The sequence below is a fragment of the Salmo trutta genome, unplaced genomic scaffold (genome assembly GCF_901001165.1).
Source record: "Salmo trutta unplaced genomic scaffold, fSalTru1.1, whole genome shotgun sequence".
NCBI classification, from domain to species: domain Eukaryota; kingdom Metazoa; phylum Chordata; class Actinopteri; order Salmoniformes; family Salmonidae; genus Salmo; species Salmo trutta.
The window spans coordinates 2,264,157-2,290,923 of record NW_021823043.1 but is presented as its reverse complement, the minus strand read 5'-3'; the positions used below and the strand labels follow the sequence as shown (position 1 = coordinate 2,290,923).

Below are 26,767 nucleotides of genomic sequence, written 5' to 3'. Positions count from 1 at the left end.
CTTGCCCGGGGTCCCTGCCAAAAGCATGTGATGTATGGCTTAGCGCTAGGCTAATACATGGCGCTTTACATACAGTATGTCCTGCTTTTGACCCATAGCGGATGGAGTTGGACTATTTTATTGCGGCCTCTTCCCTATCCGATGCTGAGAGCCCTATATTATTCATAGCATCCCCCTTTTCTGCTGTAATGATGCTGCTAAATTATGGAAAATGTGTTTTCTATTCAAATTTACAGCACCTTGTTGTGCGCAAATACAAAATGCATTAATGATATATGGATATAGATGTGGGTATTACATAGGATATGTAGGATACATTTAGAGGCAAAAAAAGGAGAAGAGAGGTTTTTTAAATGTAATGAGAGAGGTATGAAATCACCCTGTAGGCTGGCTGCTTTGAGCTCCGTGACTTCAATCTCTCTTCACCCACGGCATCGGATCAAATTATGACAGCTTCTGATCTGGAAACATGGCAAACTGAATATCAAATAGCTAAATGAATAGCATTCCATATACATACCATCTCAGTGTCAAAAACATTAAATACCATGCTGATTATTTGCCCAATATTAAATATGCCTACATGGAAGTAGCCTTCCTTCTTCATTCTCAAAGGGCAGAATTTAGATTTCAGTGGAATACATCCGAGACTGATTACAGATTTAACTATATTGGTTTCTGTAGAGCACTGGTCCTGATTACAATCATGCGAAAGGGAAACTGATATTCCACACGCTGCAATCTGTTTATGCTCTGAAGTGGTCTATTGACAGAGCATGTTTGAAGGCCCTTCTATTGGTCTTCATCAGGTCTCCGAGGCTCCTCATTATAATCATAACAACCACAGAAAACAAAAACACCATTGTTCAGAGTGCTTCATCAAAAGACAAATGAAGGAAGTCTATTCTGTTTATCAACGTGATTGTTGATGAGAGGATGGCTCATTTTCTATCCTATCTGTTTAGAATTGGAAAGGGTCAGCCTGACTCCCACAATAACTAGTATCTATCAGTAATGGTTGCTAAGGGGAGGATGGCTCACAATAATGACTGGAATGGAGTAAATGGAATGGCATCAAACCATATGTTTGATGTACAGTACCAGTCAAAAGATTGGACACACACACTCATTTAAGGGTTTTTCTTTATTTTTACAATGTTCTACATTGTAGAATAATAGTGAAGACATCAAAACTATGAAATAACACATATGGAATCATGTGTTAAACAAATCTAAATATATTTTAGATTTTATGTTCTTCAAAGTAGCCACCCTTTGCCTTGATGACAGCTTTGCACACTCTTGGCATTCTCTTAACCAGCTTCACCTGGAATGCTTTTCAAACAGTCTTGACGGAGTTCTCAATTGGGTTGAGGTCGGGTGATTGTGGAGGCCAGGTCATCCAACTCATCCAGAACGCCGCAGCCCGTCTGGTGTTCAACCTTCCCAAGTTCTCTCATGTCACCCCGCTCCTCCGCTCTCTCCACTGGCTTCCAGTTGAAGCTCGCATCCGCTACAAGACCATGGTGCTTGCCTACGGAGCCGTGAGGGGAACGGCACCTCCGTACCTTCAGGCTCTGATCAGTCCCTACACCCAAACGAGGGCACTGCGCTCATCCACCTCTGGCTGCTGGCCCCCCTACCTCTGAGGAAGCACAGTTCCCGCTCAGCCCAGTCAAAACTGTTCGCTGCTCTGGCACCCCTATGGTGGAACAAGCTCCCTCACGACGCCAGGACAGCGGAGTCAATCACCACCTTCCGGAGACACCTGAAACCCCACCTCTTTAAGGAATACCTGGGATAGGATAAAGTAATCCTTCTAACCCCCCCCTAAAAAGATTTAGATGCACTATTGTAAAGTGGTTGTTCCACTGGATACCATAAGGTGAATGCACCAATTTGTAAGTCGCTCTGGATAAGAGCGTCTGCTAAATGACTTAAATGTAAATGTAAATGTCATCTGATGCAACACTCCATCACTCTCCTTCTTGGTCAAATAGCCCTTACACAGCCTGGAGGCGTGTTGGGTGATTGTCCTGTTGAAAAAAAATGATAGTCCCACTAAGTGCAAACCAGATGGGATGGCGTATTGCTGCAGAATGCTGGTTAAGTGTGCCTTGAATTCTAAATAAATAACTGACGGTGTCACCAGCAAAACACCATCACACCTCCTCCATGCTTCACGGTGGGAACCACACATGTGGAGATCATCCGTTCACCTACTCTGCGTCTCACAAAGACGGTCTCTTCTTATTATTGGTATCCTTTAGTAGTGGTTTCTTTGCAGCAATTTGACCATAAAGACCTAATTGACGCAGTCTCCTCTGAACAGTTGATGTTGCAATTTCTGAGGCTGTTATCTAATGAACCTATCCTCTGCAGCAGAGGTAACTCTGGGTCTTCCTTTCCTGTGGTGGTCCTCATGAGAGCGCTTGATGGTTTTTGAAACTGCACTTGAAGAAACCCGGATTGACTTAATGTCTTAATGTAATGATGAACTGTCATTTCTCTTTGCTTATTTGAGCTGTTCTTTCCATAATATGGACTTGGTCTTTTACCAAATAGGGCTATCGTCTGTATACCACCTCTACCTTGTCACAACACAACTGATTGGCTCAAATGCATTAAGAAGGAAATAAATTCCACGAATTAACAAGGTACAACTGTTAATTGAAATGCATTCCAGGTGACTACTTCATGAAGCTGGTTGAGAGAATGGCAAGAGTGTGCAAGCTGTCATCAAGGCAAAGGGTGGCTACTTTGACACTTTTTTGGTTACTACATGATTCCATATGTGTTATTTTATAGTTTTGATGTCTTCACAATTACTCTACAATGTAGAAAATTGTAAAAATAAAGAAAAACCCTTGAATGAGTAGGTGTGTCCAAACATTTGACTGGTACTGTATTTGATAACATTCCACTCACTCTCTCCAGCCATTACCATGAGCCCGTCCTCCCTAATCACGGAGCCACCAACTTCCTGTGGTATCTATGTATGGTCATAATTCCGTAATCCTGGAAAAGCCCTGTAACATAACTCTGACAGGCCCCCCAAAATGTTTTACATATCACTGAAGGGCCCCCCATAACCTGTTGCATATCCCTGATGGGCCCACCATAACCTGACATATCCCTGACGGGCCCCATAACCTGTTACAAATCACTGACGGGCCCCCCATAACCTGTTACATATCCCTGACGGGCCCACCATAACCTGTTACATATCACTAAAGGGCCCACCATAACCTGTTACATATCACTAAAGGGCCCACCATAACCTGACATATCCCTGACGGGCCCCCATAACCTGTTACATATCACTGACGGGCCCACCATAACCTGTTACATATCACTGACGGGCCCACCATAACCTGTTGCATATCCCTGACGGGCCCACCATAACCTGTTACATACCACTGACGGGCCCACCATAACCTGTTACATATCACTGACGGGCACATCATAACCTGTTACATATCCCTGACGGGCCCACCATAACCTGTTACATATCACTAAAGGGCCCCCCATAACCTGTTTCATATCCCTGACGGGCCCACCATAACCTGTTACATATCCCTGACGGGCCCACCATAACCTGTTACATATCCCTGACGGGCCCACCATAACCTGTTACATATCCCTGACGGGCCCCCATAACCTGTTACATATCACTGACGGGCCCACCATAACCTGTTACATATCCCTGACGGGCCCCATAACCTGTTACATATCCCTGACGGGCCCACCATAACCTGTTACATATCACTAAAGGGCCCACCATAACCTGTTGCATATCACTGACGGGCCCATCATAACCTGTTACATATCCCTGATGGGCCCACCATAACCTGTTACATATCCCTGACGGGCCTCTATAACCTGTTGCATATCACTGACGGGCCCACCACATTCTGTTACATATCCCTGACGGGCCTCCATAACCTGTTGCATATCACTGACGGGCCCACCATAACCTGTTACATATCCCTGATGGGCCCACCATAACCTGTTACATAGGCTATAGGCTTCCCCTGACTGTACCTCTCTTTCTCTCTCTCTCTCTCTCTCTCTCTCTCTCTCTCTCTCTCTCTCTCTCTCTCTCTCTCTCTCTCTCTCTCTCCTCTCTCTCTCTCTCTCTCTCTCTCTCTCTCTCTCTCTCTCTCTCTCATGTAAATGTAGGTAGAATAGACTATTCTCTGTGCTTCATCATAGGTCCAATGAGCCTCCAGCAGTAAGAGCATCACCTCTGTCTACCGTAACATTGTTTACACATAATGGCCACATTGATTTCTACTTTGCTCCATACCTGTAATTTGTTTAAGGGGAGAATGTAGAGGGGAAACACGATGATAATGGAGGTAGAAGAGAGAGAGAAAAGGCCACAGATACATGTGCACACACATACTGTACGCAAGACAGACACACACAGACACACAGACACACAGACACACAGACTCATCAGTAATCTGTGGGCTCCCTGTTCTACTCATCTGCTGATTTCACCACGGTAACAACCTCGCTCTCTCTTTCTCTCTACCTCCGTCAGAAGAAAGGAGAGATGAGCAGCAGGCGACGGGTCGCCACCTCAAGTGATTGAACTAGACAACAGAACCATATTAATCAGGTCTCTACCTCAGAGGAACAAGTTATTGTCCTCAACAACAGAACCATATTAATCAGGTCTCTACCTCAGTGGAACAAGTTATTGTCCTCAACAACAGAACCATATTAATCAGGTCTCTACCTCAGAGGAACAAGTTATTGTCCTCAACAACAGAACCATATTAATCAGGTCTCTACCTCAGAGAGAGGAACAAGTTATTGTCCTCAACAACAGAACCATATTAATCAGGTCTCTACCTCAGAGGAACAAGTTATTGTCCTCAACAACAGAACCATATTAATCAGGTCTCTACCTCAGTGGAACAAGTTATTGTCCTCAACAACAGAACCATATTAATCAGGTCTCTACCTCAGAGGAACAAGTTATTGTCCTCAACAACAGAACCATATTAATCAGGTCTCTACCTCAGAGAGAGGAACAAGTTATTGTCCTCAACAACAGAACCATATTAATCAGGTCTCTACCTCAGAGGAACAAGTTATTGTCCTCAACAACAGAACCATATTAATCAGGCCTCTACCTCAGAGAGAGGAACAAGTTGTCCTCAACAACAGAACCATATTAATCAGGTCTCTACCTCAGAGGAACAAGTTATTATCCTCAACAACAGAACCATATTAATCAGGTCTCTACCTCAGAGGAACAAGTTATTATCCTCAACAACAGAACCATATTAATCAGGTCTCTACCTCAGAGGAACAAGTTATTGTCCTCAACAACAGAACCATATTAATCAGGTCTCTACCTCAGAGGAACAAGTTATTGTCCTCAACAACAGAACCATATTAATCAGGTCTCTACCTCAGAGGAACAAGTTATTTTCCTCAACAACAGAACCATATTAATCAGGTCTCTACCTCAGAGGAACAAGTTATTGTCCTCAACAACAGAACCATATTAATCAGGTCTCTACCTCAGAGGAACAAGTTATTGTCCTCAACAACAGAACCATATTAATCAGGTCTCTACCTCAGAGGAACAAGTTATTATCCTCAACAACAGAACCATATTAATCAGGTCTCTACCTCAGATGAACAAGTTATTGTCCTCAACAAGAGAACCATATTAATCAGGTCTCTACCTCAGAGGAACAAGTTATTGTCCTCAACAACAGAACCATATTAATCAGGTCTCTACCTCAGAGGAACAAGTTATTGTCCTCAACAACAGAACCATATTAATCAGGTCTCTACCTCAGATGAACAAGTTATTGTCCTCAACAACAGAACCATATTAATCAGGTCTCTACCTCAGAGGAACAAGTTATTGTCCTCAACAACAGAACGATATTAATCAGGTCTCTACCTCAGAGGAACAAGTTATTATCCTCAACAACAGAACCATATTAATCAGGTCTCTACCTCAGCAGTCAGAGTAAGATTGATCCACTCCACAGGTACTGCTCTGTAAGGACTGTTAAAGGTCCACTCCACAGGTACTGCTCTGTAAGGACTGTTAAAGGTCCACTCCACAGGTACTGCTCTGTAAGGACTGCTAAAGGTCCACTCCACAGGTACTGCTCTGTAAGGACTGATAAAGGTCCACTCCACAGGTACTGCTCTGTAAGGACTGTTAAAGGTCCACTCCACAGGTACTGCTCTGTAAGGACTGCTAAAGGTCCACTCCACAGGTACTGCTCTATAAGGACTGCTAAAGGTCCACTCCACAGGTACTGCTCTGTAAGGACTGTTAAAGGTCCACTCCACAGGTACTGCTCTATAAGGACTGTTAAAGGTCCACTCCACAGGTACTGCTCTATAAGGACTGCTAAAGGTCCACTCCACAGGTACTGCTCTGTAAGGACTGTTAAAGGTCCACTCCACAGGTACTGCTCTATAAGGACTGTTAAAGGTCCACTCCACAGGTACTGCTCTATAAGGACTGTTAAAGGTCCACTCCACATGTACTGCTCTGTAAGGACTGCTAAAGGTCCACTCCACAGGTACTGCTCTATAAGGACTGTTAAAGGTCCACTCCACAGGTACTGCTCTATAAGGACTGTTAAAGGTCCACTCCACAGGTACTGCTCTATAAGGACTGCTAAAGGTCCACTCCACAGGTACTGCTCTGTAAGGACTGTTAAAGGTCCACTCCACAGGTACTGCTCTATAAGGACTGTTAAAGGTCCACTCCACAGGTACTGCTCTATAAGGACTGTTAAAGGTCCACTCCACAGGTACTGCTCTATAAGGACTGCTAAAGGTCCACTCCACAGGTACTGCTCTGTAAGGACTGCTAAAGGTCCACTCCACAGGTACTGCTCTATAAGGACTGTTAAAGGTCCACTCCACAGGTACTGCTCTATAAGGACTGTTAAAGGTCCACTCCACAGGTACTGCTCTATAAGGACTGTTAAAGGTCCACTCCACAGGTACTGCTCTGTAAGGACTGTTAAAGGTCCACTCGACAGGTACTGCTCTGTAAGGACTGCTAAAGGTCCACTCCACAGGTACTGCTCTGTAAGGACTGCTAAAGGTCCACTCGACAGGTACTGCTCTATAAGGACTGCTAAAGGTCCACTCCACAGGTACTGCTCTGTAAGGACTGTTAAAGGTCCACTCCACAGGTACTGCTCTATAAGGACTGTTAAAGGTCCACTCCACAGGTACTGCTCTGTAAGGACTGCTAAAGGTCCACTCCACAGGTACTGCTCTATAAGGACTGTTAAAGGTCCACTCCACAGGTACTGCTCTATAAGGACTGTTAAAGGTCCACTCCACAGGTACTGCTCTATAAGGACTGTTAAAGGTCCACTCGACAGGTACTGCTCTATAAGGACTGTTAAAGGTCCACTCCACAGGTACTGCTCTGTAAGGACTGTTAAAGGTCCACTCCACAGGTACTGCTCTGTAAGGACTGCTAAAGGTCCACTCCACAGGTACTGCTCTGTAAGGACTCTTAAAGGTCCACTCCACAGGTACTGCTCTATAAGGACTGCTAAAGGTCCACTCCACAGGTACTGCTCTGTAAGGACTGCTAAAGGTCCACTCCACAGGTACTGCTCTGTAAGGACTGTTAAAGGTCCACTCGAGAGGTACTGACGCACCTTTCACATTGATTGGCAGTAGGTCTTCATAGATGAGTGGCTGTAACCTGTAAAGTAAAATGAAGAAATGCTGCCCCCTGTCGGCATCATGAAAGTAATACAACAAATAAACCTCTCCAGATTTAGTGACGCTCACATGATACTGACAATCGTGGAGCGTTGATGTGTCTTCTATTTAATGAGTTTACAGCATGATCCTCGTATACATAGCAAGGGAAAACAAATACTATAATAAAATAAACAGCAGCACATCAATATTCTTCAACCCGGATTTCTTGTTGCCGTTCTGTTAAAACATTCTGCCATCGTCAGTGCAAGAATCGGGACAAGCCTAAATACCAGGGCATTGTCGAAGCAATATGGCTTTAGCTTACGCATCTAGAAGACACAATTCATTATGAATACCAAGCTAATTAACGCTGTGGTATAGGACAGTGTAAGAAAGAATAGCATTCAAAGCTAGCGATCTCTGCAGAGTGGGTTATAGCGATATCCATGTGAGCCGAGTGTGTGTACGAATCTGAAGAGATAAACAGAAAAGGAACACAAACTAAATATCTATTTTCACAGCAGCACCATTACAGAAAAATGAAAAGGATTCTCCAACATACCAATCAAACAGAAACACACTTCTACTCTAGTGTCGTCTTGAAATGGCAAACGTGTGGAAACTAAATATCCAAACAGCTGGGTGAGTCAAGGAAGGGGCTGTGTAGTTGGTGTCTGAGCTACATACAATCTTACTCTGATCATTCCTTTACAGTTTACTCATTACAAACGTCATACAGTATAGTGTTGATTACAGTCAGTCATTGTCTTATACATTTCAGTCTAGAATATGTTGGGAAGATTGTACAATATGATTCATCATAAGGCATATTGAAAATCTATTCCTCTTTTGTACCCGTTCAATTCCTTCAGTACCTGTTCAATAAATAAATCAGAAAGGATTTCTTGGATGTCTTACAGTACAGTAACCTTCGTAGATTCTACAGTTAGGCAGGTCATTTCTGAATGGTGGCACGGTGCTCTGTTTTGTTGTGAGAAGACAGACAGACAGTAAGAGGTTGAGGAAAGATTGGAAGTCCATAAGGAGATATAGGAAGTTGATGTGAGAGTTGATTCTGTCAAGCCTCCCACAGTCCACCCAGACATGTCCTGGGTCTCTATATCCCCAATCCCACGATGCACAGGGCCAGCAGTAGCATGGTGGCCAGACTGAGAGTGGGTCTCAGGAAAGACGCCTTACCTGGAGGAGGGGAGGGGACACAGTAAGAGGCATACTGGGTAAGACACTGTCTGGACATCAAACACACTCAAAAGTATTTTCCTCCTCAGATCTTTTCCTCTGATGCTCTCCTCCCTTCCCTCTGACGTTTTGAGAAGAAGGTGAGGAGAGAGGAATCTAATAAATGATGAATCGAGGAAAATACATTTGAGACTCACCCACAAATTGACACGGTCCTTCAATTCCCCAACCAGACACAAACCAGTAGACCCATCTATCCCTTACTTACCCTGAAGCCTGATCTTCCTGATGGGGCCGTCTCCACCCTCATAGCGACCTCTGACCTCCAGCTCGTAGTCCCCTACCTGGGGCATGGGGAAGTCAATGAAGTGCCAGCCCGTCATGTAGATCGGCCCTGTGATGTAGCCCGTCTTCCTGAACATCACCTGTAGAGTAGAGAAGAGGAGAGGAGAGGAGAAGAGGGGAGGGGAGGGGAGGAGAGGAGAGGAAAAGAGAGGATTTCTTGTCTTCTGAGGACACTTATTTCCACAGGCTCAAACTGGATCACACCAGTTGCTGCAAGATTCAAATGAAACAAAGTAAAATGCCTTTAAATACCTTATAATATAGTGGGAAGGACTCATTGCCAAACCAGTCGTAGGGGATGTGGTGCCACCACACGTACAGCCACTTGCCAGAGTAGCTGATGTAACGCCACATTTGGGGAGCCACACTTGGAGCTGCAAAGAATAGAATAGAATATTAATCTCAATGGGATCACCTACAATAGACATGTACTGTAAATGGAATGTCAGTGTGGTTTTGGCATCTGGTCTTACGTGCTCTCTTGGTGAACATCTCGCAGTGTTCGCTGGGAGGGCCGACACCGGCTCCGTTGTAGGCTCTGACCTCGATGAGGTAGTGGGAGTCTGGCAGCATGTTCTCCAGCCTGGTCTGGTTCATGGAGGCGGGCACAAAGATACGATTGGCTCCCGGCTCTGTATCGTCATACTTCCTCCAGTACTTCACCTGGTCAGAAAGCCAGGATTGGTCAGAGCAGGTGTCAATCAATTTGAACCAAAACTGGTGATCCAATCAAAATGTTCACCAGTTCCTCACACAGAGACCTATACTTCTTTCACGTCAGGCTGGCAAGGAAGCCACAGTTGAACACAAGGTATTTTATTTGTTATAGTCTCATGAGAAGGGCCATCCCACTGGGCAAAACAACTGATTGTATATCATCAAGGGATTTCGTATTTTTCTCACCCAACTTTAAACATAAATCCAATGACATGATACTTTTGTTGTTGTTGATTTCACATTGAATTCACGTTAGTTGACAACTCAACCAAATGTAAAACAAAACTAGATATTGAACTGACGTCTGTGCCCAGTGAGATGTGTTTTTCCTGATCACTTAACCAGACCATCATTCGTAATCTGACCAGGAAAATGTGTCCTTCCCCATAAATCATGGACATCGCTAGACATCCAGGAGATTTACAGAGCTACAGACCTGGTATCCATCTATGTACTGCTGAAGGAGATTTACAGAGCTACAGACCTGGTATCCATCTATGTACTGCTGAAGGCCGGTACCAGTGTCCATGACTGGTATCCACCAGACCAGAGCTTCATGGGACGAGACAGGCCTGGAGTATACATCTGTAGGAGACTCAGAGGGGACTAGTAAAAGAGAGAGAGAGAGAGAGAGAGAGAGAGAGAGAGAAAGAGAGAGAGAAAGAGAGAGAGAGAGAGAGAGAGACAGAGAGAGAGAGAGAGAGAGAGAGAGAGGATTGGGGTAGATAAGATTGAGAGAAACTTGTAAAGGCTGCCTATCATGTAGAAGAGGTTAAAGAACATGTTTACCATGGTTAGGGTTGAGGCTAGGGTTAGGTTTAAGTGCTCCAAAGATAAGTGATAAATTAAAGTGCTTGATATAATAAACTTAAATATAAAAAAGTCAAAACCAGATGAAATAAATACATTCTTTTTTATTGAACTTCCTCCTCGTATCGGTGGTCCCTCCTGCTCTCTAAATTAGGCCCTCACTAACTCCCACTGTCAATGCTTTATCCTACTCTTTACCATTCATACCAAGTGGAGCTTAAGTGTTGCTATCCACCTGGATTCAGTTGCTCTTCTCTGGCCTATGGTCCAGGAGGCTTTCATCTCCAGACCGGTGATGTTTAGGGTTGAGAGTAGGGTTAGGTTTAGGGTTAGGTTTGAGGCTAGGGTTAGGGTTGAGGCTAGGGTTAGATTTAGGGTTAGGTTTGAGGCTAGGGTTAGGGTTGAGGCTAGGGTTAGGGTTAGGTTTAGGGTTAGGTTTAGGGTTAGGTTTGAGGCTAGGGTTAGGGTTGAGTCTAGGGTTAGGTTTAGGGTTGAGGGTTAGGTTTAGGGTTGAGGCTAGGATTAGGTTTAGGGTTAGATTTGAGGCTAGGGTTAGGGTTGAGACTAGGGTTAGATTTAGGGTTAGGTTTGAGACTAGGGTTAGGGTTGAGGATAGGGTTAGGGTTGAGGCTAGGGTTAGGGTTGAGGGTTAGGGTTAGGTTTGAGTCTAGGGTTAGGGTTGAGGCTAGGGTTAGGGTTGAGGCTAGGGTTAGGTTTAGGGTTAGGTTTGAGGCTAGGGTTAGGGTTGAGTCTAGGGTTAGGTTTAGGGTTAGGTTTAGGGTTAGGTTTAGGGTTGAGGCTAGGATTAGGTTTAGGTTTGAGTCTAGGGTTAGGGTTGAGGCTAGGGTTAGATTTAGGGTTAGGTTTGAGGCTAGGGTTAGGGTTGAGGATAGGGTTAGGGTTGAGGCTAGGGTTAGGGTTAGGTTTAGGGTTAGGTTGAGTCTAGGGTTGGGGTTGAGGCTAGGGTTAGGTGTAGGGTTGAGGCTAGGGTTAGGTATAGGGTTGAGGGTTAGGTATAGGGTTGAGGGTTAGGTTTAGGGTTAGGTTTGAGGCTAGGGTTAGGGTTGAGGCTAGGGTTAGGGTTGAGGCTAGGGTTAGGGTTAAGGCTAAGGTTAGGGTTGAGGCTAGGGTTAGGGTTAAGGCTAGGGTTAGGGTTAAGGCTAAGGTTAGGGTTGAGGCTAGGGTTAGGTTTAGGGTTGAGGGTTAGGTTTAGGGTTGAGGCTAGGGTTAGGGTTGAGGGTTAGGTTTAGGGTTGAGACTAGGGTTTGGTTTAGGGTTGAGGGTTAGGTTTAGGGTTGAGGCTAGGGTTTGGTTTAGGGTTGAGGGTTAGGTTTAGGGTTGAGGCTAGGGTTAGGGTTGAGGGTTAGGTTTAGGGTTGAGGCTAGGGTTGTGTTTAGGTTTAAGAGAGTTTCTGTTTATGCTGGTATGAAACCTTGGGTTGCAAGGGCCTATCGCAACTTTCTGCCCTGTTTCTATGTTGTACGTCAGTCCGATCTGGAGAGGGTGAGAGAACATGAAAGGCCGAGAGCTCAGAGGGGTCACCCACGACGGTTCAACAACAGGAAGAATGGTTGCTGAGAGTGAACAAGTTGAATTTAAAAATAATAAAACATGCAAACTGGATCAATAAATTAATAGATAAATAATGAAATAAGTAAATAATATAGTACACAATTAAAAATCACACCAAGGGATGAAGGGATTACGGAATTCAGTGCAGGGTTAATATGACCCTCACCTTCTCGTGGGGTTAGGGGCTAATATGACCCTCACCATCTCATGGGGTTAGGGGTTAGTATGACCCTCACCATCTCATGGGGTTAGGGGTTAATATGACCCTCACCATCTCGTGGGGTTAGGGGTTAATATGACCCTCACCATCTCGTGGGATTAGGGGTTAATATGACCCTCACCATCTCGTGGGGTTAGGGGTTAGGGGTTAATATGACCCTCACCATCTCGTGGGGTTAGGGGTTAGGGGTTAATATGACCCTCACCATCTCGTGGGGTTAGGGGTTAGGGGTTAATATGACCCTCACCATCTCGTGGGGTTAGGGGTTAGGGGTTAGTACAACCCTCACCATCTCATGGGGTTAGGGGTTAATATGACCCTCACCATCTCGTGGGGTTAGGGGTTAATATGACCCTCACCATCTCGTGGGGTTAGGGGTTAATATGACCCTCACCATCTCGTGGGGTTAGGGGTTAGTATGACCCTCACCATCTCGTGGGGTTAGGGGTTAATATGACCCTCACCATCTCGTGGGGTTAGGGGTTAATATGACCCTCACCATCTCGTGGGGTTAGGGGTTAATATGACCCTCACCATCTCATGGGGTTAGGGGTTAATATGACCCTCACCATCTCATGGGGTTAGGGGTTAATATGACCCTCACCATCTCGTGGGGTTAGGGGTTAATATGACCCTCACCATCTCGTGGGGTTAGGGGTTAATATGACCCTCACCTTCTCGTGGGGTTAGGGGCTAATATGACCCTCACCATCTCGTGGGGTTAGGGGTTAATATGACCCTCACCTTCTCGTGGGGTTAGGGGCTAATATGACCCTCACCATCTCGTGGGGTTAGGGGCTAATATGACCCTCACCATCTCATGGGGTTAGGGGTTAATATGACCCTCACCATCTCGTGGGGTTAGAGGTTAGTATGACCCTCACCATCTCGTGGGGTTAGGGGTTAGTATGACCCTCACCATCTCGTGGGGTTAGGGGTTAATATGACCCTCACCATCTCATGGGGTTAGGGGTTAATATGACCCTCACCATCTCGTGGGGTTAGGGGTTAATATGACCCTCACCATCTCGTGGGGTTAGGGGTTAATATGACCCTCACCATCTCGTGGGGTTAGGGGCTAATATGACCCTCACCATCTCGTGGGGTTAGGGGTTAGGGGTTAGTATGACCCTCACCATCTCGTGGGGTTAGGGGTTAGTATGACCCCCACCATCTTGTGGGGTTAGGGGTTAGTATGATCCTCACCATCTCGTGGGGTTAGGGGTTAGTATGACCCTCACCATCTCGTGGGGTTAGGGGTTAGTATGACCCTCACCATCTCGTGGGGTTAGGGGTTAGTATGAATCTCACCATCTCGTGGGGTTAGGGGTTAATATGACCCTCACCATCTCGTGGGGTTAGGGGTTAATATGACCCTCACCATCTCATGGGGTTAGGGGTTAATATGACCCTCACCATCTCATGGGGTTAGGGGTTAATATGACCCTCACCATCTCGTGGGGTTAGGGGTTAATATGACCCTCACCATCTCATGGGGTTAGGGGTTAATATGACCCTCACCATCTCATGGGGTTAGGGGTTAGTATGACCCTCACTGTCTTGTGGGGTTAGGGGCTAATATGACCCTCACCATCTCATGGGGTTAGGGGTTAATATGACCCTCACCATCTCATGGGGTTAGGGGTTAGTATGACCCTCACCATCTCGTGGGGTTAGGGGTTAGGGGTTAGGGGTTAGGGGTTAGTACAACCCTCACCATCTCGTGGGGTTAGGGGTTAGGGGTTAGTATGACCCTCACCATCTCGTGGGGTTAGGGGTTAATATGACCCTCACCATCTCGTGGGGTTAGGGGTTAGGGGTTAATATGACCCTCACCATCTCATGGGGTTAGGGGTTAATATGACCCTCACCATCTCGTGGGGTTAGGGGTTAGGGGTTAGGGGTTAGTACAACCCTCACCATCTCGTGGGGTTAGGGGTTAGGGGTTAGTATGACCCTCACCATCTCGTGGGGTTAGGGGTTAGTACGACCCTCACCATCTCGTGGGGTTAGGGGTTAGTACGACCCTAACCATCTCGTGGGGTTAGGGGTTAGGGGTTAGTACGACCCTCACCATCTCGTGGGGTTAGGGGTTAGTACGACCCTCACCATCTCATGGGGTTAGGGGTTAATATGACCCTCACCATCTTGTGGGGTTAGGGGTTAGTACGACCCTCACCATCTCGTGGGGTTAGGGGTTAGTACAACCCTCACCATCTTGTGGGGTTAGGGGTTAGTATGACCCTCACCATCTCGTGGGGTTAGGGGTTAGGGGTTAGTACGACCCTAACCATCTTGTGGGGTTAGGGGTTATGGGTTAGTACGACCCTCACCATCTCGTGGGGTTAGGGGTTAGGGGTTAGTACGACCCTCACCATCTCGTGGGGTTAGGGGTTAGGGGTTAGTATGACCCTCACCATCTCGTGGGGTTAGGGGTTAGTACGACCCTCACCATCTCGTGGGGTTAGGGGTTAGGGGTTAGTACGACCCTCACCATCTCGTGGGGTTAGGGGTTAGTATGACCCTCACCATCTCGTGGGGTTAGGGGCTAATATGACCCTCACCATCTCGTGGGGTTAGGGGTTAGGGGTTAGTACGACCCTCACCATCTCGTGGGGTTAGGGGTTAGGGGTTAGTACGACCCTCACCATCTCGTGGGGTTAGGGGTTAGGGGTTAGTACGACCCTCACCATCTCGTGGGGTTAGGGGTTAGTACGACCCTCACCATCTCGTGGGGTTAGGGGTTAGGGGTTAGTATGACCCTCACCATCTCGTGGGGTTAGGGGTTAATATGACCCTCACCATCTCGTGGGGTTAGGGGTTAGGGGTTAATATGACCCTCACCATCTCATGGGGTTAGGGGTTAATATGACCCTCACCATCTCGTGGGGTTAGGGGTTAGGGGTTAGGGGTTAGTACAACCCTCACCATCTCGTGGGGTTAGGGGTTAGGGGTTAGTATGACCCTCACCATCTCGTGGGGTTAGGGGTTAGTACGACCCTCACCATCTCGTGGGGTTAGGGGTTAGTACGACCCTAACCATCTCGTGGGGTTAGGGGTTAGGGGTTAGTACGACCCTCACCATCTCGTGGGGTTAGGGGTTAGTACGACCCTCACCATCTCATGGGGTTAGGGGTTAATATGACCCTCACCATCTTGTGGGGTTAGGGGTTAGTACGACCCTCACCATCTCGTGGGGTTAGGGGTTAGTACAACCCTCACCATCTTGTGGGGTTAGGGGTTAGTATGACCCTCACCATCTCGTGGGGTTAGGGGTTAGGGGTTAGTACGACCCTCACCATCTTGTGGGGTTAGGGGTTATGGGTTAGTACGACCCTCACCATCTCGTGGGGTTAGGGGTTAGGGGTTAGTACGACCCTCACCATCTCGTGGGGTTAGGGGTTAGGGGTTAGTATGACCCTCACCATCTCGTGGGGTTAGGGGTTAGTACGACCCTCACCATCTCGTGGGGTTAGGGGTTAGGGGTTAGTACGACCCTCACCATCTCGTGGGGTTAGGGGTTAGTATGACCCTCACCATCTCGTGGGGTTAGGGGCTAATATGACCCTCACCATCTCGTGGGGTTAGGGGTTAGGGGTTAGTACGACCCTCACCATCTCGTGGGGTTAGGGGTTAGGGGTTAGTACGACCCTCACCATCTCGTGGGGTTAGGGGTTAGGGGTTAGTACGACCCTCACCATCTCGTGGGGTTAGGGGTTAGTACGACCCTCACCATCTCGTGGGGTTAGGGGTTAGGGGTTAGTACGACCCTCACCATCTCGTTGGGTTAGGGGTTAGGGGTTAGTACGACCCTCACCATCTCGTGGGTAGTAGACAGTGGTCGACAGGCTGTAGGGTCCATCTCCTTTGGAGTTAAACGTCTTCACCTTCACCTGGAACTCCCTGACCTGGAAGTCGTTCGACTTGACCCTGAAAGAGGCGTCTCGATGGACGTAGCGTCGTGTCTCTGGGTCTGATATGGTCTCATACCACCAGTCAACATCATCATGAGGCTTGAAGGCCACAACGTAGCCAAACTTCTTACCGTAGAAGTACTGCGGCTGTACGGGCTATGGATGGAAGATGACAGAGGAAGATCACATCCTTGTTATTTACCTAATCATCAAGACCCACAACATACCAAACTGACCAACATTTTGATTAAAAGCTGCTCAAAGAAAAACCACATTACAAACTTTAGGTAGATACCATAGATTTTGTATGAAACATTATGGCAAAATACAGGTGAGTGTATTTAGACAAAAAGCACATTGCACATCAGAACAGAAACTAAAACAAGAGTTGTACTAAAACAAATAAAAAAATATTGATTATTTGGATCAGGTGGGTTACTAACTGCAGCAAAAGCCTGCGGACCGTGTAGTTCTGCACAACCAGGACTGAAGAACACTGGATCAGAACATGGCTAGAAGGTTTGAAATATGTCAGAGAGAACAGAGAAACTCAGACACCTACTGTCCATGTGATGACCAACTCTCCATCTTTACCCCCGTAGCCTCCAACGTTGGTCGGGGCCACCACAGGCACTGAGAGACACAGTGGAGTGGGTTTCCAACAGGTGTTATTAGACACTCATACACAAACGCACACATTTCTTTGTAACAACAACATGTTAGTGCCCCAGGCTGGTCCCTACCTGCGTCCCAGGTTTTGATCTTCATTGAAGGGATGCTGGCCTCCCCGTCTCCAAACCCATTAGTAGCATAGACCCTGAACTCATACTCCATCCAGGGGTACAGGTCCACAACATCAGCCATCACTGACCTGCCACTCAGGGGCGTAGGGGCTGAGAGAGAGATAGAGAGAGAGAGAAAGAGAGAGAGAGAAAGACAGAGAGCGAGAGGGGGAAGAAAATGAGGGATAGAGAGAAAGGGAGGCACAGGAAAGATAAAGAGAGAGAGAGAGAGAGAGAGAGAGAGAGAGAGAGAGAGAGAGAGAGAGAGAGAGAGAGAGAAGTATGTTCAGCATTAAAGGCTACTGTTTTCATGTTGTTGCTGTCAGCGGTAGAGTAATTCCGCCCTCCGGTGGTATACTCCTGTACTTACAGGTAGATGCGTCCTTCCAGTCCACTTCAGTCAGTGCGTAGAAGTCCCTGGTCTGGATGGTGTACCCAAGGATGGGGCTGCCATGGTCGGCCCCTTGGTTCCACACCAACTTCACCGAGGTGTCCCTGATCTCCTCAACCCTCACCCCACCGGGAGGAGCAGGAAGACCTTTGACCTTGAGGTCCGCTGACGCGGTGACGTTGTCCACGACAGTCTGGGCTGTACAGGTGTAGCGTCCCTCGTGTCTTAACTGGACATTCATTATCTTCAGCTCTCCACTGTCCTCACGATCCTGGATGGACAGAGAGACAGGGTTAAACACTTCACACATTGGCACATCACCTGAGAAACAGGTGAGAGAATTGGAATTTCAGTGTACTTCCTGAATATATTGAATTGATATGGGATTGACCCCCAACCCTGCTGGTGTGTGCTATCTCTCCTACCATGATGCGTTCATAGTGCTTCCACTCTAGGTAGAAGTTGATGACCCTGAAATCCAGAGACCAGATGAAGGTGATGTCCAGACTGGGGTCAAAGGAGGCCTGGCACTGCAGATGCACCTCCTCTCCTACCATCACCTGAGTGTTCTCTGGGGCTACTGTGATCTGTGTCGCCTCTGTGTCACACACACATACACACAAACACACACACACACACACACACAGAGGAGAAGACTGTTGATTCACACTATGCAACATTATGCTGGCTGTACACAGACCCAGCTTTAAAGGACAGTACTCATGTCAATACAGAATCAGAATGGGATCAAAAAACATATGGTTGACTGTCCCCAACGTACCCAATAACTACACATGAACATTCAAGGTAGATCAATATTAGGGCACATTTTAGACAGCCGTGTAAAGCTGTATGGAGAGTTATACCTGTGATGGTGAGAGTCCCCGTGCTGTTGGCCTTCCCTCTGTCATTCTCAGCTAAGCAGGTGTACACCCCCTCATCATTCCTGGTGGCGTTCAGGATCTCCAGACTCCCATCAAACATTATGGAGATACTATGGAGGGAAGGAAACACGTCATTCACAACCATACAGTATTGGATTTCTTTCAAAGGTTTGACAAGATTCTCCTACAGTTGCCGGGATGAATAACAAACTCAGATGTCAACCAACCAATCAATCAATCAACCAACCAACCAACAAATCAATCAATCACCAACCAACCAACCAACCAACCAACCAACCAACAAATCAATCAATCAATCAATCAACCAATTAATCAACCAACCAACCAACAAATCAATCAATCAATCAATCACTCACCAACCAACCAACCAACCAACCAACAAATCAATCAATCAACCAACCAATCACTCAATCAATCAATCAACCAACCAATCAAACAACCAACCAACCAACCAACAAATCAATCAATCAATCAACCAACCAATCAATAAATCACTCAATCAATCAACCAACCAACCAACCAACCATTTGTATTTGTAGTGCATTTACGTAAAAAAAAAAAAAATCCCACAAAGATGTCCTTATTTACCGTGAGTTGTTGAAGAGCACTTCTTTTCCCTTGGTCCAGGTGAACCTGGGTCTGGGGGCAGCTCTGGGTTTACACTCTATGACCACACGGCCGTTGTTAGCTCCTAGAAGATACTTCTTCACTGGGTTCAACTCAAACGTCGGGGCACAAGCTGGGATGGGGTAGGGAAGTGGTTGGGTGTAATTATCTATCAATGAAGACTGTGTGTATAACTGACAACTTTGTAGTTGCTATAGTTGATGACTATGTCGTTTTTTATATTCCCAGAATCAAAACGAGAAACACGGTAGTGGTGTGCTCGTTAATGATACATATTGGTTTTCAAAGACGAACCAATCAGGTGCAGTTCAGGGCACAGACTAACCAATCACATGTAGTTTGTGTTACGGACTAACCAATCACACGTAATTTGTGTTACGGACTAACCAATCACACGTAGTTTGTGTTACGGACTAACCAATCACACGTAGTTTGTGTTACGGACTAACCAATCACACGTAGTTTGTGTTACGGACTAACCAATCACAGGTAGTTTGTGTTACGGACTAACCAATCACAGGTAGTTTGTGTTATACACTCACCAATGACACGTAGCTCAGCGCTGGCGTAGATGATACCCCAGTAGTTCTCAGCGATACACTGGTACATCCCAGAGTCTTCAAACGTCAGACTGGAGAACTTCAGCTCACCTTTACCATACTGGGAAAGAATTAGTACTAGATAAGATGGTGCCAATCTTTCCTATTGAATTAGTACTAGATAAGATGGTGCCCATCTTTCCTATTGAATTAGTACTAGATAAGATGGTGCCCATCTTTCCTATTGAATTAGTACTAGATAAGATGGTGCCAATCTTTCCTATTGAATTAGTACTAGATAAGATGGTGCCCATCTTTCCTATTGAATTAGTACTAGATAAGATGGTGCCCATCTTTCCTATTGAATTAGTACTAGATAAGATGGTGCCCATCTTTCCTATTGAATTAGTACTAGATAAGATGGTGCCCATCTTTCCTATTGAATTAGTACTAGATAAGATGGTGCCCATCTTTCCTATTGAATTAGTACTAGATAAGATGGTGCCAATCTTTCCTATTGAATTAGTACTAGATAAGATGGTGCCAATCTTTCCTATTGAATTGAGATCAAGTCCATCTTATTTCACTATCCTTATACAGTGGATCTACACAACAGATGTAAATTAATTGTGGTAGGTGTTAATTAAAACACCTACCACAAAAGCATGCCAGCAGAGACCCATAGACATCCAGTCATTGCGCTAACGCTAGTTAGCATTGGCTCGCAAAACTACCTCTAACTTCCTTCATACTGGACACAGAGACATACAAATGGTATCCACAAGTTCATCTGACTGTGGGGAAGTAGATACATGTATCCCTTTAAGAATGTTGTGATCATCTGTCCAACATGAAGTATCCCTTTAACTTCTCTAGGGTAGGGGGCAGTATTTTGACATCCGGATGAAAGGTGTGCCCCAATTAAACTGCCTGCTACTCAGGCTCAGAAGGTAGGATATGCATATTATTAGTGGATTTGGATGGAAAACACTCTGAAGTTTCTAAAACTGTTTGAATGATGTCTGTGAGTATAACAGAACACATATGGCAGGCAAAAACCTGAGAAAAATCCAACCAGGAAGTTGGAAATCTGAGGGTTGTAGTGACTTAGGGTTCATTTTGCACTTCCTAATGTCAACAGTCTTTAGAACGTTGTTTCAGGCTTCTACAGTGAACAGAGAGAGAACAAGAGTCAGATGACTGAGAGAATGACATGAGTTCAGTGGCGCGCATTGACTTGAGAGGTAGCTGTGTTCCATTACATTTTTGAAGACACTGGAATCGTCCGGTTGGAATATTATTGAAGATTTATGTTAAAAAGGCCCTAAAGATTGATGCTATACATCGTTTGACATGTTTCTACGAATGTAAATATTACTTTTTTTTACTTTTCGTCGTGAAATTTTCGTCGCACTTCCTACATTTGAGGTAGCTTACTGAACGCGCTAACAAAAAGGAGGTATTTGGACATAAATGATGGACTTTATTGAACAAAACAACATTTATTGTAGACCTGGGATGCCTGGGAGTGCATTCTGATGAAGATCATCAAAGGTAAGTGAATATTTATAATGCTATTTATGATTTTAGATGACTCCAAAATGGCGGGTATCTGTATTGCCTGATGTGGTTTTCTGAGCGCTGTACTCAGATTATTGCAAAGTGTGCTTTCCCTGTGAAGCTTTCATGAAATCTGTCACAGCGGTTGCATTAAGGAGATATTTATCTATAATTCTTTGAATAACAGTTTAATATTTTATCAACGTTTATGATGAGTATTTCTATAAATTGATGTGCTCATTCACCGGAAGTTTTTGGAGGAAAAACATTTCTGAACATTACGGGCCAATGTAAAATGGGGTTTTTGGATATAAATATGAACTTTATCGAGCAAAACATAAATGTATTGTGTAACATGAAGTCCTATGAGTGCCATCTGATGAAGATCATCAAAGGTTAGTGCTTAATTTTAGCTGTATTTCTGTTTTTTGTGACACCTCTCCTTGCTTGGAAAATGGCTGTGTGGTTTTTCTTGTCAAGGTGATGTGCTAACATAATCTAATGCTATGCTTTCGCCGTAAAGCCTTTTTGAAATCGGACAATGTGGTTGGATTAAGGAGGAGTGTATCTTTAAAATGGGATATAATAGTTGTATGTTTGAGAAATTTGAATTATGAGATTTTTGTTGTTTTGAATTTGGCGCCCTGCTATTTCACTGGCTGTTGAATAGTGTGTCCCGCAGGTGGGACGGTCACGTCCCACATACCCCAGAGAGGTTAAAGAATGACAGCCAGCAGGGAGAGGACAGGCATCTTTACCGAGTATCCATCCTTGAGCCATCGGATGTATGGGACAGGCTTCCCGTTAGCTACACAGGACATGGTGTGTTCTGACCCTATGTCCTTCTGGGTGTTGTTGATGGTCACAGCCCACTCAGGAGCAGCTGTCAATTAAAACATCATTTAAATGTTGAAACACATACATACTACAATGAAAGCATGTATATGTTGTGGTTTACAGTAAATCATATCTTAGTGTTAGTGGTACTAACATTGTAATGTAAAGTGCTATAAGCCAGTGCTATGTACTGTATATCAGATCTGTTATTGTAGAGATGGAGTTTGGTATCTTACCCTCTACATAGAGCCATGCCTGATGCCAGTCCTGCCATTTCTGGTTGATGGCCTCACACTCGTACCCTGCTGAGTCTTCATACTGGACGTTGTAGAGGTGGAGCAGCGCTCCAGACATGCTGACCTGAGCGCTAGCAGGCAGGTCGGTAGCACCTATCTTCCTCCAGACGATATGAGGGGCCGGACTGGATGCAATGACAACAAGAGAAGAAGGAACTATCTAAGCACGGTTATGTCCCAAATGGCAGGCCTTGTGTCTTATGAAGGCTTAATGAATCCTCCATAAGCCCTTTATAAGGCATACATAACTGTTTCACAAAATATGTATAAGCAAATGGATGCCATCTTCTCTAGTTACAGTTTGACAAGTGAACAAAAGTCCCCAAAGTCTTGGTTTTTGTTTCATCAGTAGCTAAATATCTGTCATTTCCATATTCTGACTCACTTTCCCAGAGCGAAGCACTCCAGTGTGACGTTGTAGTTGAGCATAGCTGTGGTGTCAGGGAACTTCACTACGAGGTCGGCCTTGTACCTCTTCTCTGGGGCTGAAGGGATGAAAGGGTCATAGGTCAACACTATGGAGTTGCCCAAAAGACATTGATCTATGGTCAGTTTTTGTGTTTTTTTCCAGCCTAATGTCTAGGGATAGATTTCGCAGTGTAACATGATCCCAGATCTGTGGTTAGGATGCACTTCTACCTAGACACTGATCTAAGGTCAGTTTTGTGTCTTTCCATCTAAAGAAACATCTTAGATTTTGGGGAGGGTTTACACTGATCCTAGATCTGAGCCTAGGCATAACATCTACCCGGAGCTGAAGACAAAGCAAAGACAATGGTCAAAAGTAGTGCATTATATAGGTAACACAGCTATAAACAAGTGTACTATATACTGTAGGTAACACAGCTATAAACTAGTGTACAATATAGGTAACACAGCTTTAAACTAGTACACTGTATAGGTAACACAGCTATAAACTAGCGTACTATATACTGTAGGTAACACAGCTATAAACTAGTGTACTATATACTGTAGCTAACACAGCTATAAACTAGTACACTGTATAGGTAACACAGCTATAAACGAGTGTACTATATACTGTAGGTAACACAGCTATAAACTAGTGTACAATATAGGTAACACAGCTATAAACGAGTTTACTATATACTGTAGGTAACACAGCTGTAAACTAGTGAACTATATAGGTAACATAGCTATAAACTAGTGTACTATATACTCTAGGTAACACAGCTGTAAACGAGTGTACTATATAGGTAACACAGCTATAAACTAGTGTACTATATAGGTAACATAGCTATAAACTAGTGTACTATATACTGTAGGTAACACAGCTATAAACTAGTCTACTATATAGGTAACACAGCTATAAACTAGCATATATACTGTAGGTAACACAGCTATAAACTAGTGTACTATATACTGTAGGTAACACAGCTATAAACTAGTACTATATACTGTAGGTAACACAGCTATAAACTAGTGTACTATATAGGTAACACAGCTATAAAGCACTATATAGGTAACACAGCTATAAACTAGTGCACTATATCGGTATCACAGCTATAGGCTACTCACTCTCTTCTGTAGATATAAGAGGGATAAACTTGGAGTAGACTCCCTTGCCAATCTGTGGGTTGAACACATAGCAGGAGTAGTTTCCTGCGTCTGACGCCTCCACCTTAGAGATGTACAGATTCCCGGTGCTCTGAGAGACGAAGCGACGCTTATCCGGGTGGAGGAAGACCGGAAACTCGTTGTATATCCAACGGAACGTCACCTCAGCTGGGATACATGGGAAGAACAAAAAACACAAATAGTAAGAATGTGTTGGTCGGTTTCACCGGAATCACCTCTGAGTCTCTATGGGGGTTTAGTTTGTGTACTGTGTAATTCTGAGGTACTGTGAACAACGGTGTTCTGAACAGCTCTTTCTTCAAACACGTCATTCACAACCATACAGTATTGGATTTCTTTCAATGGTCTGACAAGATTTTCCTACAGTTGCAGGGATGAATATCAAACTCAGATGTCAATCAATCAACCAATCAATTTGTTTATTTTTGTGTACTGTGTAACTCTGAGGTACTGTGAACAACGGTGTTCTGAACAGCTCTTTCTTCATGAAGTTCTATGATTCGGCACTGAATAGATTACAAGTCAGAATGTTTACCTTTAAATTTGAGTCCTTTAACAGATGCTATTATCCAGAGCCACTTGAAGATAGTGCATTGATCTTAAAGGTCCAATGTAGCCATTTTTATCTCACTATCAAATCATTTCTGGATAACAATTAAGTACCTTACTGTGATTGTTTTCAATTAAAATATTTTTTTGCAAAAAGCAATTTCTCAAGCAATACTTTTTCTAGGACTGTCTGGGAGTGGTCTGAGTGGGGAGGTGAAAACTGAAAATTTGCTGTTATTGGCAGAACATTTCACAGTATTATTCCAACCTCATAGTGTGGAAACGTATAAAACACAGGAAAATCATGTTTTTGAATGCACTGGGCCTTTAAGATAGCTAGGTGGGTCAACCACATATCACAGTCCTAGTAAGTACATTTTTCTTCAATAAAGTAGCAATCAGCAGAGTCAGAGCTAGTAGGAAAAGACAAGTGTGACTGTTAGTTTGAGTGATCATCTGTATTCCAGTAAGTCTGAGGCACTAACTTGGCCATCATGTGTATTCTAGTAAGTCTGAGGTACAAACTTGGCCATCATGTGTATTCTAGTAAGTCTGAGGTACTAACTTGGCCATCATGTGTATTCTAGTAAGTCTGAGGCACTAACTTGGCCATCATGTGTATTCTAGTAAGTCTGAGGCACTAACTTGGCCATCATGTGTATTCTAGTAAGTCTGAGGCACTAACTTGGCCATCATGTGTATTCAGTAAGTCTGAGGTACTAACTTGGCCATCATGTGTATTCTAGTAAGTCTGAGGCAATAACTTGGCCATCATGTGTATTCTAGTAAGTCTGAGCTACTAACTTGGCCATCATGTGTATTCTAGTAAGTCTGAGGCACTAACTTGGCCATCATGTGTATTCTAGTAAGTCTGAGGTACTAACTTGGCCATCATGTGTATTCTAGTAAGTCTGAGGCACTAACCTGGCCATCATGTGTATTCAGTAAGTCTGAGGCACTAACTTGGCCATCATGTGTATTCTAGTAAGTCTGAGGCACTAACTTGGCCATCATGTGTATTCTAGTAAGTCTGAGGCACTAACTTGGCCATCATGTGTATTCTAGTAAGTCTGAGGCACTAACTTGGCCATCATGTGTATTCAGTAAGTCTGAGGCACTAACTTGGCCATCATGTGTATTCTAGTAAGTCTGAGGCACTAACTTGGCCATCATGTGTATTCTAGTAAGTCTGAGGTACTAACTTGGCCATCATGTGTATTCTAGTAAGTCTGAGGTACTAACTTGGCCATCATGTGTATTCAGTAAGTCTGAGGCACTAACTTGGCCATCATGTGTATTCTAGTAAGTCTGAGGCACTAACATGGCCATCATGTGTATTCTAGTAAGTCTGAGGTACTAACTTGGCCATCATGTGTATTCTAGTAAGTCTGAGGTACAAACTTGGCCATCATGTGTATTCTAGTAAGTCTGAGGCACTAACTTGGCCATCATGTGTATTCAGTAAGTCTGAGGCACTAACTTGGCCATCATGTGTATTCTAGTAAGTCTGAGGCACTAACTTGGCCATCATGTGTATTCTAGTAAGTCTGAGGCACTAACTTGGCCATCATGTGTATTCTAGTAAGTCTGAGGCACTAACTTGGCCATCATGTGTATTCTAGTAAGTCTGAGGTACTAACTTGGCCATCATGTGTATTCTAGTAAGTCTGAGGCACTAACTTGGCCATCATGTGTATTCAGTAAGTCTGAGGTACTAACTTGGCCATCATGTGTATTCTAGTAAGTCTGAGGCACTAACTTGGCCATCATGTGTATTCTAGTAAGTCTGAGGCACTAACATGGCCATCATGTGTATTCTAGTAAGTCTGAGGCACTAACCTGGCCATCGCTTGGGAGGAACACAGAGCAGCACGGCCCCCTGGCCCTCCTTCACGGTCACAGGGTCCCTCTCTTCATCTGGGAACTCCTCCAGGTCTGGAGACAGAAAGATAACGCAATGGTCAGTTTAACTCTAGCATATAGTTTTGATTCCAGGTGTCCACAGACAACACAGCTGTATACCACAGACAGAAACCATGACTTAGGGACTACACACACGACATAATACTTCCTGTGTTTGTTAGTCAATTCAGTTTCAGAAACCATGGGGATGTGAATAAGCACATCTACTGTGAGAGAGAAATAGAAGCTGTTGACCAGAGTCAACCAGTTTCACTCACATCCA

The 26,767-nt window shown here is 44.8% G+C and overlaps 1 protein-coding gene across 2 annotated transcripts in view; it reads right to left on the bottom strand.

Moving 5' to 3' along the window:
• Nucleotides 1-7,794: 7,794 nt before the first annotated feature.
• LOC115188397 (contactin-1) overlaps nt 7,795-26,767 on the bottom strand; it is a 36,383-nt gene continuing 17,410 nt past the window's right edge. For both annotated transcript variants that reach the window (XM_029747208.1, XM_029747207.1), the window contains exons 6-23: nt 26,422-26,517; nt 23,974-24,180; nt 22,823-22,922; nt 22,378-22,562; nt 22,063-22,187; nt 19,748-19,865; nt 19,167-19,317; nt 18,540-18,667; nt 18,099-18,271; nt 17,653-17,944; nt 17,244-17,393; nt 17,063-17,133; nt 16,404-16,656; nt 10,469-10,590; nt 9,741-9,930; nt 9,520-9,641; nt 9,191-9,347; nt 7,795-8,922 (exon numbers count right to left, since the gene is read on the bottom strand). In XM_029747208.1, coding sequence (XP_029603068.1) covers nt 8,840-8,922; nt 9,191-9,347; nt 9,520-9,641; nt 9,741-9,930; nt 10,469-10,590; nt 16,404-16,656; nt 17,063-17,133; nt 17,244-17,393; nt 17,653-17,944; nt 18,099-18,271; nt 18,540-18,667; nt 19,167-19,317; nt 19,748-19,865; nt 22,063-22,187; nt 22,378-22,562; nt 22,823-22,922; nt 23,974-24,180; nt 26,422-26,517 — 2,723 coding nt within the window. In that variant the 3' untranslated portion in view covers nt 7,795-8,839. The remainder of the gene's footprint in view (nt 8,923-9,190; nt 9,348-9,519; nt 9,642-9,740; nt 9,931-10,468; nt 10,591-16,403; nt 16,657-17,062; nt 17,134-17,243; nt 17,394-17,652; nt 17,945-18,098; nt 18,272-18,539; nt 18,668-19,166; nt 19,318-19,747; nt 19,866-22,062; nt 22,188-22,377; nt 22,563-22,822; nt 22,923-23,973; nt 24,181-26,421; nt 26,518-26,767) is intronic.